The sequence below is a fragment of the Macaca fascicularis genome, chromosome 5 (assembly GCF_037993035.2).
Source record: "Macaca fascicularis isolate 582-1 chromosome 5, T2T-MFA8v1.1".
Classification (NCBI taxonomy): domain Eukaryota; kingdom Metazoa; phylum Chordata; class Mammalia; order Primates; family Cercopithecidae; genus Macaca; species Macaca fascicularis.
The window spans coordinates 77969611-77982226 of NC_088379.1; the positions used below are offsets into that span (position 1 = coordinate 77969611).

A 12616-nucleotide genomic window follows, 5' to 3' on the forward strand; every position below is an offset into this window, starting at 1 on the left:
CAACAGATTCCCCAACAGAAAGCTGGAAATCCCTCGATTTAAATACATTTACCTATATTTTGCAATGACTAGGATGCTAAGGTATTTTTTTAAAAAAGCAAACTCACAATGCATTTGTCAAAGTTCCTTTTGACAGTCACCAAAACATTTCCCAATGTAGTACTTAGGAAAGAAGCAGGGTCCACATTTTGTGCAGTCCACACATGATGACTCATTTTGACTAGCATATAGAGAGAGTTAAAGCTGTCAATTTTGTCTCCTAATGCAATTAGGTTGTTCAGCTCTGGCTCAATGCAGCGAAATATTTTAATCATCATTTGGCGGATCATATCTTTCCTGTTCAGAAAACAGACAAGATATATAAAGTTATAACAAGCTTCAGGTGAATTCACCTTTAACTTTAATCCACTGGGTATATACAAAAGGACAAAAATACCATAATTAAATTTCAATTAAAAATGTCTGGATAGCCGGGCACGGTGGCTCATGCCTGTAATCCCAGCACTTTGGGAGGCCAAGGCGCGCAGGTCACCTGAGGTCAGGAGTTCGAAACTAGCCTGGCCAACATGGTGAAACCCTGTCTCTACCAAAATTACAAAAATTAGCCAGACGTGGTGGTGCATGTCTGTAATCCCAGCTACTTGGGAGGCTGAGTCAGGAGAATCACTCGAACCCGGGAGGTGGAAGTTGCAGTGAGCTGAGATGGTGCCATTGCATTCCAGCCTGGGCAACAGAGAGAGACTCGGTCTCAGAAAACAGCAACAACAATAACAACAACAAAAAACAAATAAAAATGTCTAAATATGATTATAGCAGTTTTTGATATAAAAATATTTTACTAACGTTGAGCTTTATCATTTGAATTAGCTTTAATTTGTAAAGCTGGGTCATGAAATGTGCTTTGTGATTTCTAAGAAATACACTACAATTCAAAGGCTTCCCCATACCAGCAAACAACAGATTGACTTCATCTTCTGTGAGTCCTGGAGCAAGGAAGAGCTGAAGAGCCATAAAATAGGATGAATTTTAAATCAGTAAAATGTCTGATAAGACAATGCACACACACGCTGGTGCTCAGAGTACCGTCAGGCTACTGAGAAACATCTAGACCCCGCCATGAGCAGCATTCCACGTTTTAAAGTTTATTTTTTCCAAAATAAATGATAGTAACAAAGACATACTCAGATGAAACAGGCAGTGGTGTGCCACAATTATGTTGCCGTGATAATGTTCCTCCATCCAGGTCCTCTGCTTCGGCCTGCAAAAATTATTCAGGCACTTTACATAATAGAAGACCAACAATTTAACTAGTATTTATATAGCGAAAGCCTGCTCAGTCTTAAAATTCCTAGGAAAGAATACATTATGAAAAATAGTGATTTTTAAAGGTAGCATTATGCTAAAGCTAGCTATATAATTTAGTATGCTATTTAAGAATGTTCATGAGATACTCTGTTCTTAGGTTTTATCCAAGAACTTTTGTGGGGTGAGAAGTTGTATTTGTGTGTGCACCTGAGGGGAAGTGGGGAGGTGCAGGAAGCTGAATGCAAGGTGTGGGAAGGGGGCAGCTCGACAACGACAACCACAAAAATAGAAAATGTCCAAACACAACTTTCAAAAGAGAATTTAAAAAATTCAGGAAATCTCATCAATTATTCTAATAAAACTTCAGCATTAAAAAAATGCTAGAAAAAATTCTCACAGAAGCCAACAAATAAATTTGCCACCATTACTACCATAGCAATGAACGCTCTAAACCATTTATAATAATTTCTCGTTTATTTTATGACTGCTTTTATAAGTTGGTTGTCTGAGGCATACAATTTTAAGATGATAATTTAAAAAACACTTTATTTGCACTATTTTTAAGTTCTTCATAATATTCAAGAAACTCTCTCATCTTACTCTCTTACATGTATGCTACCAGAAAGGCATGCTGAATAGGCACTATGATATCCACTTTACAGAAGGGGAAAGCTGGGGATTGAATAACTGGCTTAAGGTCTCATGGCTAGTTAGTAACAAAGCCACAAGGAAGACAGATCTGAGGCCTCATTTTCTTTTATTTATCATTATTATTATTATCATTTTCTTTGAGACGGAGTCTCGCTCTGTTGCCCAGGCTGGAGTGCAGTGGCGCAGTCTCTGCTCACTGCAAGCTCCGCCTCCCGGGTTCACGCCATTCTCCTGCCTCAGCCTCCCAAGTAGCTGGGACTCCAGGCGCCCGCCACCACGCCCGGCTAATTTTTTTTTTTTTTTTTGTATTTTTAGTAGATACGGGGTTTCACTCTGTTAGCCAGGAGGGTCTTGATCTCCTGACCTCATGATCCACCCACCTCGGCCTCCCAAAGTGCTGGGATTACAGGCATGAGCCACCGTGCCCGGCCTATTTATCATTATTATTATTTGTTATACCATAGTGTATATACTCAAACATCATTTTTTTAAAATTATATTTGTCTTGATGACTACTGAAAGGTTAAAATAGCCTCTTAAATAACGTTCTTTGCAAAGTAAACTCAGAAATTCATCCCCCCACTAATTTAGAGACTATTTAGGCTTATGATATTCTGAAATATTAAATTAGATAACCAAACTTCATCTGTCACTGTTTTTATTACCTTGTGGTATTACAAAAATTCCTTACATCCTAAATTCTTACATCATAAAAAAAATTCTTACATCATAAATTCTTTCCTTTTCTCTTCCGATAATAAAATTGTGACCACATATTAATTAAGTTAATTATGTTACAGATCATAAATACTAGCCAAAATACACTATGAGCCATACCATAGTTCCAGGTATACTTTGATGTTGCTGTAGTTTGAAAAATTTACTTATGAAGTCCTGTTCTGCCAGACATAGAGGCTCCAGTTCACTTAGTACCTGTTCAAAGATCTGAAGAAAACCAAAGTGATCCCATAATGAAAGAACTACACCAAATAAAATAACGCATCACATTTAATTTTCTTTTCTGCACAGACCATGGATCCATAATCTCACTAATCTCTAGGAATTTATAACCTCAATGGAATCCCAAAAACAAACTCTTCCAAGATCAACAGGACAATGGTATTAGCAGGTATAACAAGGCCACACAACATACCTAAAATAAAACTCACAATTATTCACTTCACATCTGGAAAGAGGAGCACAAAGATCAACTTTTAAAACTTATTTATGGCCAGGCATGACGGCTCACGCCTGTAATCCCAGAACTTTGGGAGGCCAAATCGGGCAGATCACTTGAGCTCAGGAGTTTGAAACCAGCCTGGCCAACATGGTGAAACCCCTTCTCCACTAAAAATACAAAAATTAGCCAGGTGTGGTGGCAGGCACCTGTAATCCCAGCTACTCGGGAGGCTGAGGCAGGAGAATTGCTTGAACCCAGAAGGTGGAGGTTGCAGTGAGCTGAGATTGTGCCACTGCACTCCAGCCTGGGTGACAGAGCAAGACTCCATCTCAAAAACAAACAAACAAAAAAACTGATTTAATGTAGTACAGAGAAAGGTTAGCATCACAAAAGCTTTTATTTCCTCTTACTTTCCAGGTGCTCAAACAACTTAGATTTGAGGTACAAGCATTTTATGATTTATAACAAATTTTAATAAAACTTTTATGTCATTTCATTGATAATTCACATTTTACTTGTCCTTTGACTAGTTTTTTTTTTTTTTTTTTTCCAGATTCAATTCAGTTGGAAAGTAAGACATGGTTAATGCTTAAGACAGCCAGAAGAACCCAAATCTTTGAACACACTTACAGCAACCACAAACTGCTGTTAGAAAAGAAAACTAATGTTAATGTTTAAGAAGTAGTTGTTATTTTAGTTTACCTTATCAAATTTGGTTCTGTCGGCAACATCGAGATCAGAGGCAGACATGTTTCCCATATCCAGCAGGGAAGATGACTGAGATCTGCGATTCCCTGAACTCTGAACACTGAGCTTATTTAGACTAGAAGTAGATCCAGTCAATTTTCCCGAACTTCCATGAAGACCTAAGAAATAATAAAACTTTGAAAGTTGTGACCTTCACAAATAAATGATCCAAAGTATAAAGCAGGGATAGATCTTCTATCTTCTACTGGCTTGGTCTTCCAGGGCTCGTATTAGTGCACAAAGCTTCTATACGGAATAGGTGGTATAGTTTCCTTATCTTCCATTAACATTTGTGTCCTAATCCTGAGCATATTGAAAAGAGAAGCGAAACTACACAGATCCATAGAACAGGACTGAAAGGGATCTTAAAGAGCATATTGTCTATAACCTGCCCATTTCATAAAGTTGCCTGGTGAAATCACTAGACTAAAGTAGATGAGGGTTTCTTTTCCATTCAAAAAGACAGGAATAAGGATGAAGGTCACTGAGGACCACGTTAGCATATTAGCCAGTATGACCTTGTTATACTTCAGAAGAAAATTGCTGCATCTCAATGTTACCTCCACAATATATCAATATATTAGGTTGAACCACATGAAACTGCCCATACTGGATCATTTTGCCCTACCAAAAAAAGTCAACTGCATATGATGCAACTGAGTATATTTCAAACTCTGAAACTGCTTTTCCAGTAAATGAACTGATTATAGTCCTTTAAAAATGAAATAAAATGAACAGAAAAAACACCCTGAAAACTTGTTATATTTAAAATACAACTGACATGTAATACATATATCACTAACCATATTAATATAGGACATCTGTGTTTAGGTAAAATTTTGGTATCCGTCATAGCCATGAGGAAAACTGAGAACATACAGCTGGCAATAACTCACATACACCAAGGAATGAAAGGATTTGATTTTTAGAAGAAAATGTGAAATTTTTATTCAGAATTAAACATAAACAATAACTAATATATTTTAAAAACATCTTTCCTGAATATCTTTCAGTTAACTTGTACTATTTGCTAATGGTCAGAAAAGACAAAGGAAGACATAATAGGAATAATTAAAGATAAACTCTGGCTTCATTATGTAAAATCTGACCATATCTATATAAGAATTTTTATAGTTTCTAAACAGCCTGAAAACAGAAGTAGAATGGTTAAGTCTTTTCATAAATTTCTGACACAAGGTTCTACTACTCGTCAAGTAATTTTAACTATATCATAAATTTCTTGGATATCACTACTATCATGTGGGCTTTCTTTCACTAATGCCTGGCAATTCAGAGCAATCAAAATTTTTGGTGTTACCTTTTTCCCAGACAACTAATTTCTAGACATTAAACAAACATGCATTGAGAATACCTACTAATACACTAGGCATACTCACTCTCTGTTTCCTGTTTGACAGCACTTTCTTTTCGAGGCAGTGTAGCTGTGATGGATTAGGTTGCAAGCATCAAAGACAAAGACAAGTTAATAAACTGCAATTTGCACAAACCATGCACAAGAGGAAGTAAAAGCTCTAGTTTAAAAGACACATGCAAAGAACCATGAGCATCAAGTAACAAGAAGTGCAAACACATGTTTAGTTGGTCACCTACTGTTTGAGAAATTATATGAGAGAAAAAAACTTTACTTTTAATGTATTGTTTTTACTCAAATATTCAGGTAGAAGTATCTATGCGTAACACGCCTACACTTTAAAATGTTCTATTTTTTTAAGTTTATGAAGCTGGTACACTTAAATTTAAAAGACTAAATTCGCAAGTTTTGGTTTCCTGAGAAAATATAATTCAAGTAAATAAAGTTGCAGTTTATTAGAATGCAGCTGTAGATTTAGATGTCAACAATCTTGTGTTCCCTGAAAGCTCCTGAAAGGATTCTCCACTGTACTAAATAATTTTATACTATATCTAACAAAAAATTATACGAGTGGGGCTTTAAAACCATTGAAAAGTTAAAACTAATTATCAAGCTGAATTACTTAGTCACTGGCTTTGTGAGTGCCCAGAATGAAAGGTATATATCATAATACTAACAATCAGATGTATGAATAAAAGGGTAAAGTTTAGGGAATAGATGTAATATAAGAATCTGAACTCTTTTTAGGGTCATTAGGCATTTCTTTTATCCAAAACTTCTCTCTCTATAATACCTATTAGATCAATATTAGAGCTAATTTTGTGAAACAGTCTACACTCAAATTAGAAGTTGATGTGAAAGGTGAAGAAAGATCATAGGATGAAACAGAGTATTAAAGAATAAAACTAAAACTTAAAAATATCTTTAAAACAGCAAAAAGATGTGTCAACTGACATTATCCCTATCAAGCTTCAAGGCAAAAATCTTGTCACATCAGTGACTGGTATATCTTTATCAGTGACAGGTATATCTTTCTATCAGTGACTGGTATATCTTCATCAACGACAGGTATATCTTTCTAGCCCTGGCTACCTGAAGCTCAAGGGAATATGAAAAAACAAGGCTGGACATTAAAGCGGCAAACAGGGATCATGCTGGAGCTACTAGCTAGTCAATCTGAACAGTACTTTCTGGTGCCTTAAGGTGTCACTATACTATGTTCAGCAGTGCCAGAGCAAAATCTAATTTTTTTTATGGTTTATCTCTTTTTTTTATTTTTTGAGACAGGATCTCATTAGGCTGCCAAGGCTAGACCTGAACTCCTGGGCTCAGGTGATTCTCCTACCTCAGCCTCCCATATAGCTGAGATTATAGATGTGGACCACCATGCCTGGCTAATTTTTTTCTTTAGTAGTCAATAAGGAATACAGACTTACTAGTAGTGCCTATTAATTATAATTTGGGGTTCATAAAACATATCAGTTATCAGCAAGTGATAATACTCAGGTAAAATGTTAAATATCTTTAAATAATCCCCACTAGAATGTAAACTTCATAAAGGTAGGGTCTTTGTTTACTGCTGCATTCCCAGTACTTATAACAGTGAGTTTTAGATAATAGGTAATTTATAAATATTTATTGAGTTAATCTTCCAGCCATCCCTGAATTTAGCATTGTATTCAAGACTCTTTGGAATCAACAAGATTTCTTAGTTTAGTAGAGAAACAATAATATAATAATTTCGGCTATTTTAAAGATTCAGAATCTTAAATTGGAAGGAGGGCAATAATTATGTAAATGTATGCATTAAGGGACTAAAATTTCATACAAATGAGAAGTGATATACATACATCTCAACTGCAGAAAGTAAAAATGGTGACTAAAAAAAATTACTAAATTTCCTTTCCCTGTCATTTCATTAAATTTGTAGCATACAAAGAAAAAAAATACACTGAAATATCAATCCTGTGGGAAAAAATTCCATGCCTTTGAAAATATCAAAATAATCTATTAATCAAAAAAACCTACACAAAGGCCTTATCACAAAGAAAAGCTACTTCCCTGGTACTTTAATGTATTTTTGAATTATTTCAGCTAAGTAGATGTTAAAGACTTGACTCAAGAGTGGCTGAAAAAGAAAGGATTCTCTATTTCCCTGATTCTCTATCACTATATTGACTCTACAGTTTCTTTTTGTAAGACACATTCATTCTGACTATTCTTACCAGCATGTATTCTTACTAGCATTTGTGACCCAGAATTTTCAGAGCAAACAAGCAAGCAAAAAGCAAACTTAATTTAAATTTCATTTATAATTACTTAATTTTGATTCACTGAAAAGTCATCTTTCCAAAATGTGAGATTTCTATTTTAATTATAATTACAGATGTTCCTCGACTTACAATGGGGTTACACTTCTTTTTTTTTTTTTTTTTTTTTTGAGACAGGGTCTTGCTCTGTTGTCCAAGCTGGAGTACAGTGGCACAATCATGGCTCACTGCAGCCTTGACCTCTCAAGGCTCAAGCGATCCATGCCCCTCAGCCTCCTGAGTAGCTGGGACCACAGGTGCACGCCACCATGCCTGGCTAATTTTTTATTTTTTTCTATATATGGGGTTTTGCCATGTTACCAAGGCTTGTCTCGAACTCCCGGGCTCAAGTCATCCTCCGGGTTCAGCCTCCCCAAGTGCCGGGTTTATAGGTGTGAGCCTATAAACTGCACCAGGCTGGAGTTACATTTTGATAAACCCATTACAAGTTGAAAATATTGTAAAGAGAAAATGCATTTAACACACCCAACTTACTGAACACCAGAGGCCTAGCCTACCTTAAACATGGTGAAGACACATTATCCTAGAGTTGGGCAAAATCATCTAACACAATGTCTATTTTATAATAAAGCACTGAATATTTCATGTAATTTACTGAATACCATACTGAAAGTAAAAAACAGAATGGCTGTATGGGTACTTGAAGTATGGTTTGTACTGACTGCAGAGTGCTTTCAAACCACTGTAAAATAAAAAAATCCTAAGTCGAACAATTATAAGCCAGGACAGTCTATAGTATTAAAAATTCATTTAAACACAACTTGAATCACTGAAAAGACATCTTTGAAAAAAATGTACACTATACCTTATTTAGAACTTCTCAAGTCATTTGCATTTAACTTGAAATTAATTTTTAAAATACTGGCTAAAAGTTGGATTTTCAAACATGAACCAAACTATTTTTATTCTCCGAATTGTTTATTTAGTTTTTCTTCTCCTGTAGCTGTTATCAAAATAACTGATACTGTGATTTTCATTTGTTTTATAGAACGTTTCACAAATTAGTGTGTCATCCTTGCGCAGGGGCAATGCTCATCTCTGTATTGTTCCAATTTTAGTACATGTGCTGCTAAAGTAAGTGCTATTTTCTATGCCCTCAATTGTCACAAATAACTCTCCTATTCCTTGCTATTTAATAGACACATTTAATAGAAGATATGTGATTTTAACACTTATAAAACTACAAAAGTACCTTTTAACCTGTATTATGTTAGTTAAAAATGTTTTTAACAAGAATTTCTCAAGGAGGAAACAATTTAGGTTTCAGGTTAATGCAATGATAACAGTAAGATACTATTATACTTGATTTAAGTTATATTTTTATTATTTCATTTATCTTAATGTGAATCTTAGACTTGATAAACTATTACGATACTGGGATTAATGACCTACTCAGGAGATAATTTTAGAAATATTTCTTTTTTACTCCAGTTTTCATATACTGAAGGAGTTCTCTCAAAATAAAATGGTTCACTAACAAGTGGTGACAAATATACTTAATGAAAACATTAAACATGTAACTGCATTAATAATATGCTGTTTACTCAAAAAAAAAAGCATAACATATCCACAGTGAAACATTAACAAGGATATAAACACACTGCTGTTTAAGAACAATTAACCTTTAGGATGAGTTAGCATTTCTGTTTCCGAAAGCCTACTGTCCCAAGATTCTTATCAGTATCTGTAAAGTGTAGCATATTTACAGACAAATTCAAACCATTTGAAATGTCTGGACTAGTAATAATCAATATATTAGTGTTGCATTTTTTAAAAACAGTGAGTTACAGAATAATTACCCACTAATGACAGTCTTCTCTGTCCTACAGTAAAGAATGGAAACATGTACTATCAGTTTTCAATCCTGTTTCTTGATCACTGAAGTTGCTTAGGGCATAGGCTCCTTTCAACAGGCAAATGCTAAACTCATTATTCTAAAGGGGAGCTATGCAGACACACTGAGGAGTACACAATGTGGCCATTTAAGGCCAGGTTTTGACTTGAATAGGCACAAAACTCCATCCAAAAGGAACTCCAGAGATGGATACATGCAAGAGCAGAATGTGGCCTCGGCAAATCACCTTCCTCATAACTTGATACTGTCACTGGCTATTCTTTCAAATAATGTTTCTGTCCATTTAAAATACTTAGAAACAACAAAAATTAACATGCTTCAAAGCATCTCTTTAGAAAAATAAGGTAAAATAACATGAGAATGTTTGGTGACAGTTTTATAGCTCTTTGGCAGGGGAGAAAATATTTAAACTTTCTTTTTGATTCAAAATAGCCAGTGAGAAGTAAGAAGCCAGGAACCGGTTTCATTTCTATGTGGAGAGCAATGACTTAAGAGATTAGTGACTTGCCCCCAACTGTTATAAAAAGTCTTTTAGGGAATCAGTTAAATTGAACTCCCAACATCTATCTCTTGGTCTAGTACTTTCTCTACTTGACTGCACTTCATTTTCTCACCAACTCATGTTCCTATGAATATATATATTTGATTATAGCATGAATACACAAATGCTGTCAGAGTCACACACTGCAGAATTTTAATTAGTAAAGAAAATTTACAGATATACATTTTTGTTCTATGAAACAGCTGTAAATCAAGCCAGTGTTTTAGACCTCTTTTTTCATAAATTCTACTGGATCTACCTCCACCTCACTTAAGAAGTCCTAGAATTATTTGTTATAAATAAAACCATTTTTAATAGGAAGATAATGAACTGACATGCCTAAGCTTACCAAACTTCTTGCTTTCTTTAGTTGTGCCAGTCATCTTGATCTTTGCAACTTCAAAGAAATCTTTGATTTCTCTTTCATATAGTCGGGATAAATAATCCATGTAATTCTTAAAATAAAAGTAATATGTACTTCTTATTAATAAAACACATATAACAATTTCAGTTTTTCAATTCCCCAAGTCCTTCATGCTTGTTTTAAATATCATGGTCCAAAACTTTGACGTATTTCACAGGATATAAAAATAGGTTATTTTCTGTCTTAAAAAAACAATTGAATAGGCATTATAACATTAACAATTTACAAAAATATGAAGTCAAACATAACTATATTTATATTTTCATTTTTCTATATTACATTTTGCATATTTTAAATATCACTGCAATCATACTATACAGAATATCTAAATAAGAACAATCATGTTTCTCCAGTCTCACATTTTAATGACAGCACAGTATTCAGTTTTGTTGGCGTAGCACCATTAAGTAAAACTAAAACTTAAATTAAATAAAACTAAAACGTAAAAATATCTTTAAAACAGCAAAAGGATGTGTCAACTGACATTATCCCTACCAAGCTTCAAGGCAAAAATCTTGTCACATCAGTGACTGCCCTAACACAGGACAATGAAGTGGTTTCCTTGTTTTGCTATGATAGACAATAGTTCATTTCACCTCTAATGAACTATTTCTTTGAAATAATTTCTTAAGGATGGAATTACAGGGTCAAAAAGTATGGGAATCTTGATTGCTCTTCTTCCGTACTGCCATGTTGTTTTAAAAACAGACCAATAATAAATGGTGTCAATGGCACTTAAGAATATTTAGTTTCACTGATCCTCTGTCAGCTTGGGGTATTACTCCAAAATAGGTATTTTCCATAAGAATTTAATTAGTATATCTTACAGTTTTCAAAATTAAGTAATCAATTTTCTTAAAACAGATGTAATTCTCGCTTAAATAAAAACATCTATCCTTTGGCATACAAAAATCATTTCTTCATCATTTCTACTTATTATCACATAAAAATATACTCTCAAGAAGAGTTCCTCAACAGTGGGAGACTGTATATTTTTCCAAGTATGAAGTTAAATGCCACACATAGAATTTGACTAAATTTAAATAAAGCCATAGCAGAAAAGTTGTACCTAGCTATTCTTTTAAGTTTATCATAAAATCTAAGCTTCAACTTCCTATATTATTTCAAATTAATATGTCCATTTTTAGAACATGTTTACCTGCTTTAAAGATCAGGTATACCTTCCAAAAGGTACATGTTGTGTAAATATTTGTATATTGATTCACAGTTTACCATTGATGGTCTTAAAATATTTCATAGATGTATCCTTACAAAATAGCATTTGGACCAAACATAATATAGATCCTGTCCTTTTTCAATTTGTAGGCCATACACATTTTTCATATAATCTCTGTAAGAACATTTAGTCAATTGGGCAATTCTTTCCCATGATCTTTGTATAACTTTAAAAGCAAATATAAATTAGAATTCCTATTTCATTGGGATGTATTACTTTTTCAGTGGGACTCAAATGACTTAGATACCTTTTTTCCTGGCACTCAACAGAACTCACTGATAGGAAAGACCACAGGAAGGTTTTACTATATCAGTGTCTCCCGAAAACTCTACGATGTTAGCCTGGGCAACATGGCGAAACCCTGTATCTACAGAAAGTACAAAATTAGCCGGGAGTGGTCACATGCCTGTAGTCCCAGCAACTCAGGAGGCTGAGGTAGGAGGACTGCTTCAGCCTAGGAAGTTGAGACTGCAGTGAGCTGTGATGACATCACTGCATTCCAGCCTGGGTGACAGAGGGAGACCCTGTCTAAAAAAACAAAAGCGAAAACAAAAACAAAACACAACACAACAAACAAAACAAAATCCTAAAGTAAGTTTTAAATTTTAAGATGGTACTTTGGAACGCTAGCTCGCCATCTTCTCTACCGGCTCTGATTTTTTTTTCCTTTCACTCGCCTCAGCTTCTCTAGCTGTCTGATTAAATCTGCCTTTCCTCCCAGCAACCCTTGCCTCTAGTGTTTGGCTTTTGAGTAGTAAGCAGTGGAACCTGGGCCCACTGTAGGGTCTTTCAGAGACCTCCATGGTTTACTTTTCTTTATACAATGTGAAAGGAAAATAAATCTTGGGGCCCCAAAATCACTAAGCTAAAGGGAAAAGTCAAGCTGGTGAAAGGAGCTGGGCACATTCCTCAGCCCCGGGCTCAAAACTCCCTGAGCCTAGCACAAACACATCCCATCCTCCCATCCCACCACC

At 34.9% G+C, this 12616-nt stretch overlaps 1 protein-coding gene, 1 long non-coding RNA gene and 1 pseudogene across 16 annotated transcripts in view; 1 reads left to right on the forward strand and 2 right to left on the reverse strand.

The window, feature by feature from the left end:
* The window catches only part of EXOC1 (exocyst complex component 1), a 53037-nt gene that overhangs the window by 11750 nt on the left and 28671 nt on the right, over positions 1 to 12616 (reverse strand). For 8 of the 15 annotated variants that reach the window (XM_005555252.5, XM_074039970.1, XM_074039971.1 and 5 more), the window contains 6 exons: positions 10331 to 10436; positions 5281 to 5325; positions 3839 to 4002; positions 2794 to 2901; positions 1182 to 1258; positions 108 to 336 (listed from right to left, as the gene is read on the reverse strand). In XM_005555252.5, coding sequence (XP_005555309.1) covers positions 108 to 336; positions 1182 to 1258; positions 2794 to 2901; positions 3839 to 4002; positions 5281 to 5325; positions 10331 to 10436 — 729 coding nt within the window. The remainder of the gene's footprint in view (positions 1 to 107; positions 337 to 1181; positions 1259 to 2793; positions 2902 to 3838; positions 4003 to 5280; positions 5326 to 10330; positions 10437 to 12616) is intronic. The other 7 variants (XM_005555255.5, XM_074039972.1, XM_074039974.1 and 4 more) reach the window with 1 other exon arrangement.
* Positions 3666 to 7647, forward strand: LOC141410310 (uncharacterized). The gene is made up of 2 exons (XR_012434909.1): positions 3666 to 6279; positions 6324 to 7647. It is a non-coding gene; the product is annotated as an uncharacterized lncRNA (long non-coding RNA).
* On the reverse strand, positions 8564 to 8663 carry LOC123573726 (U6 spliceosomal RNA; annotated as a pseudogene).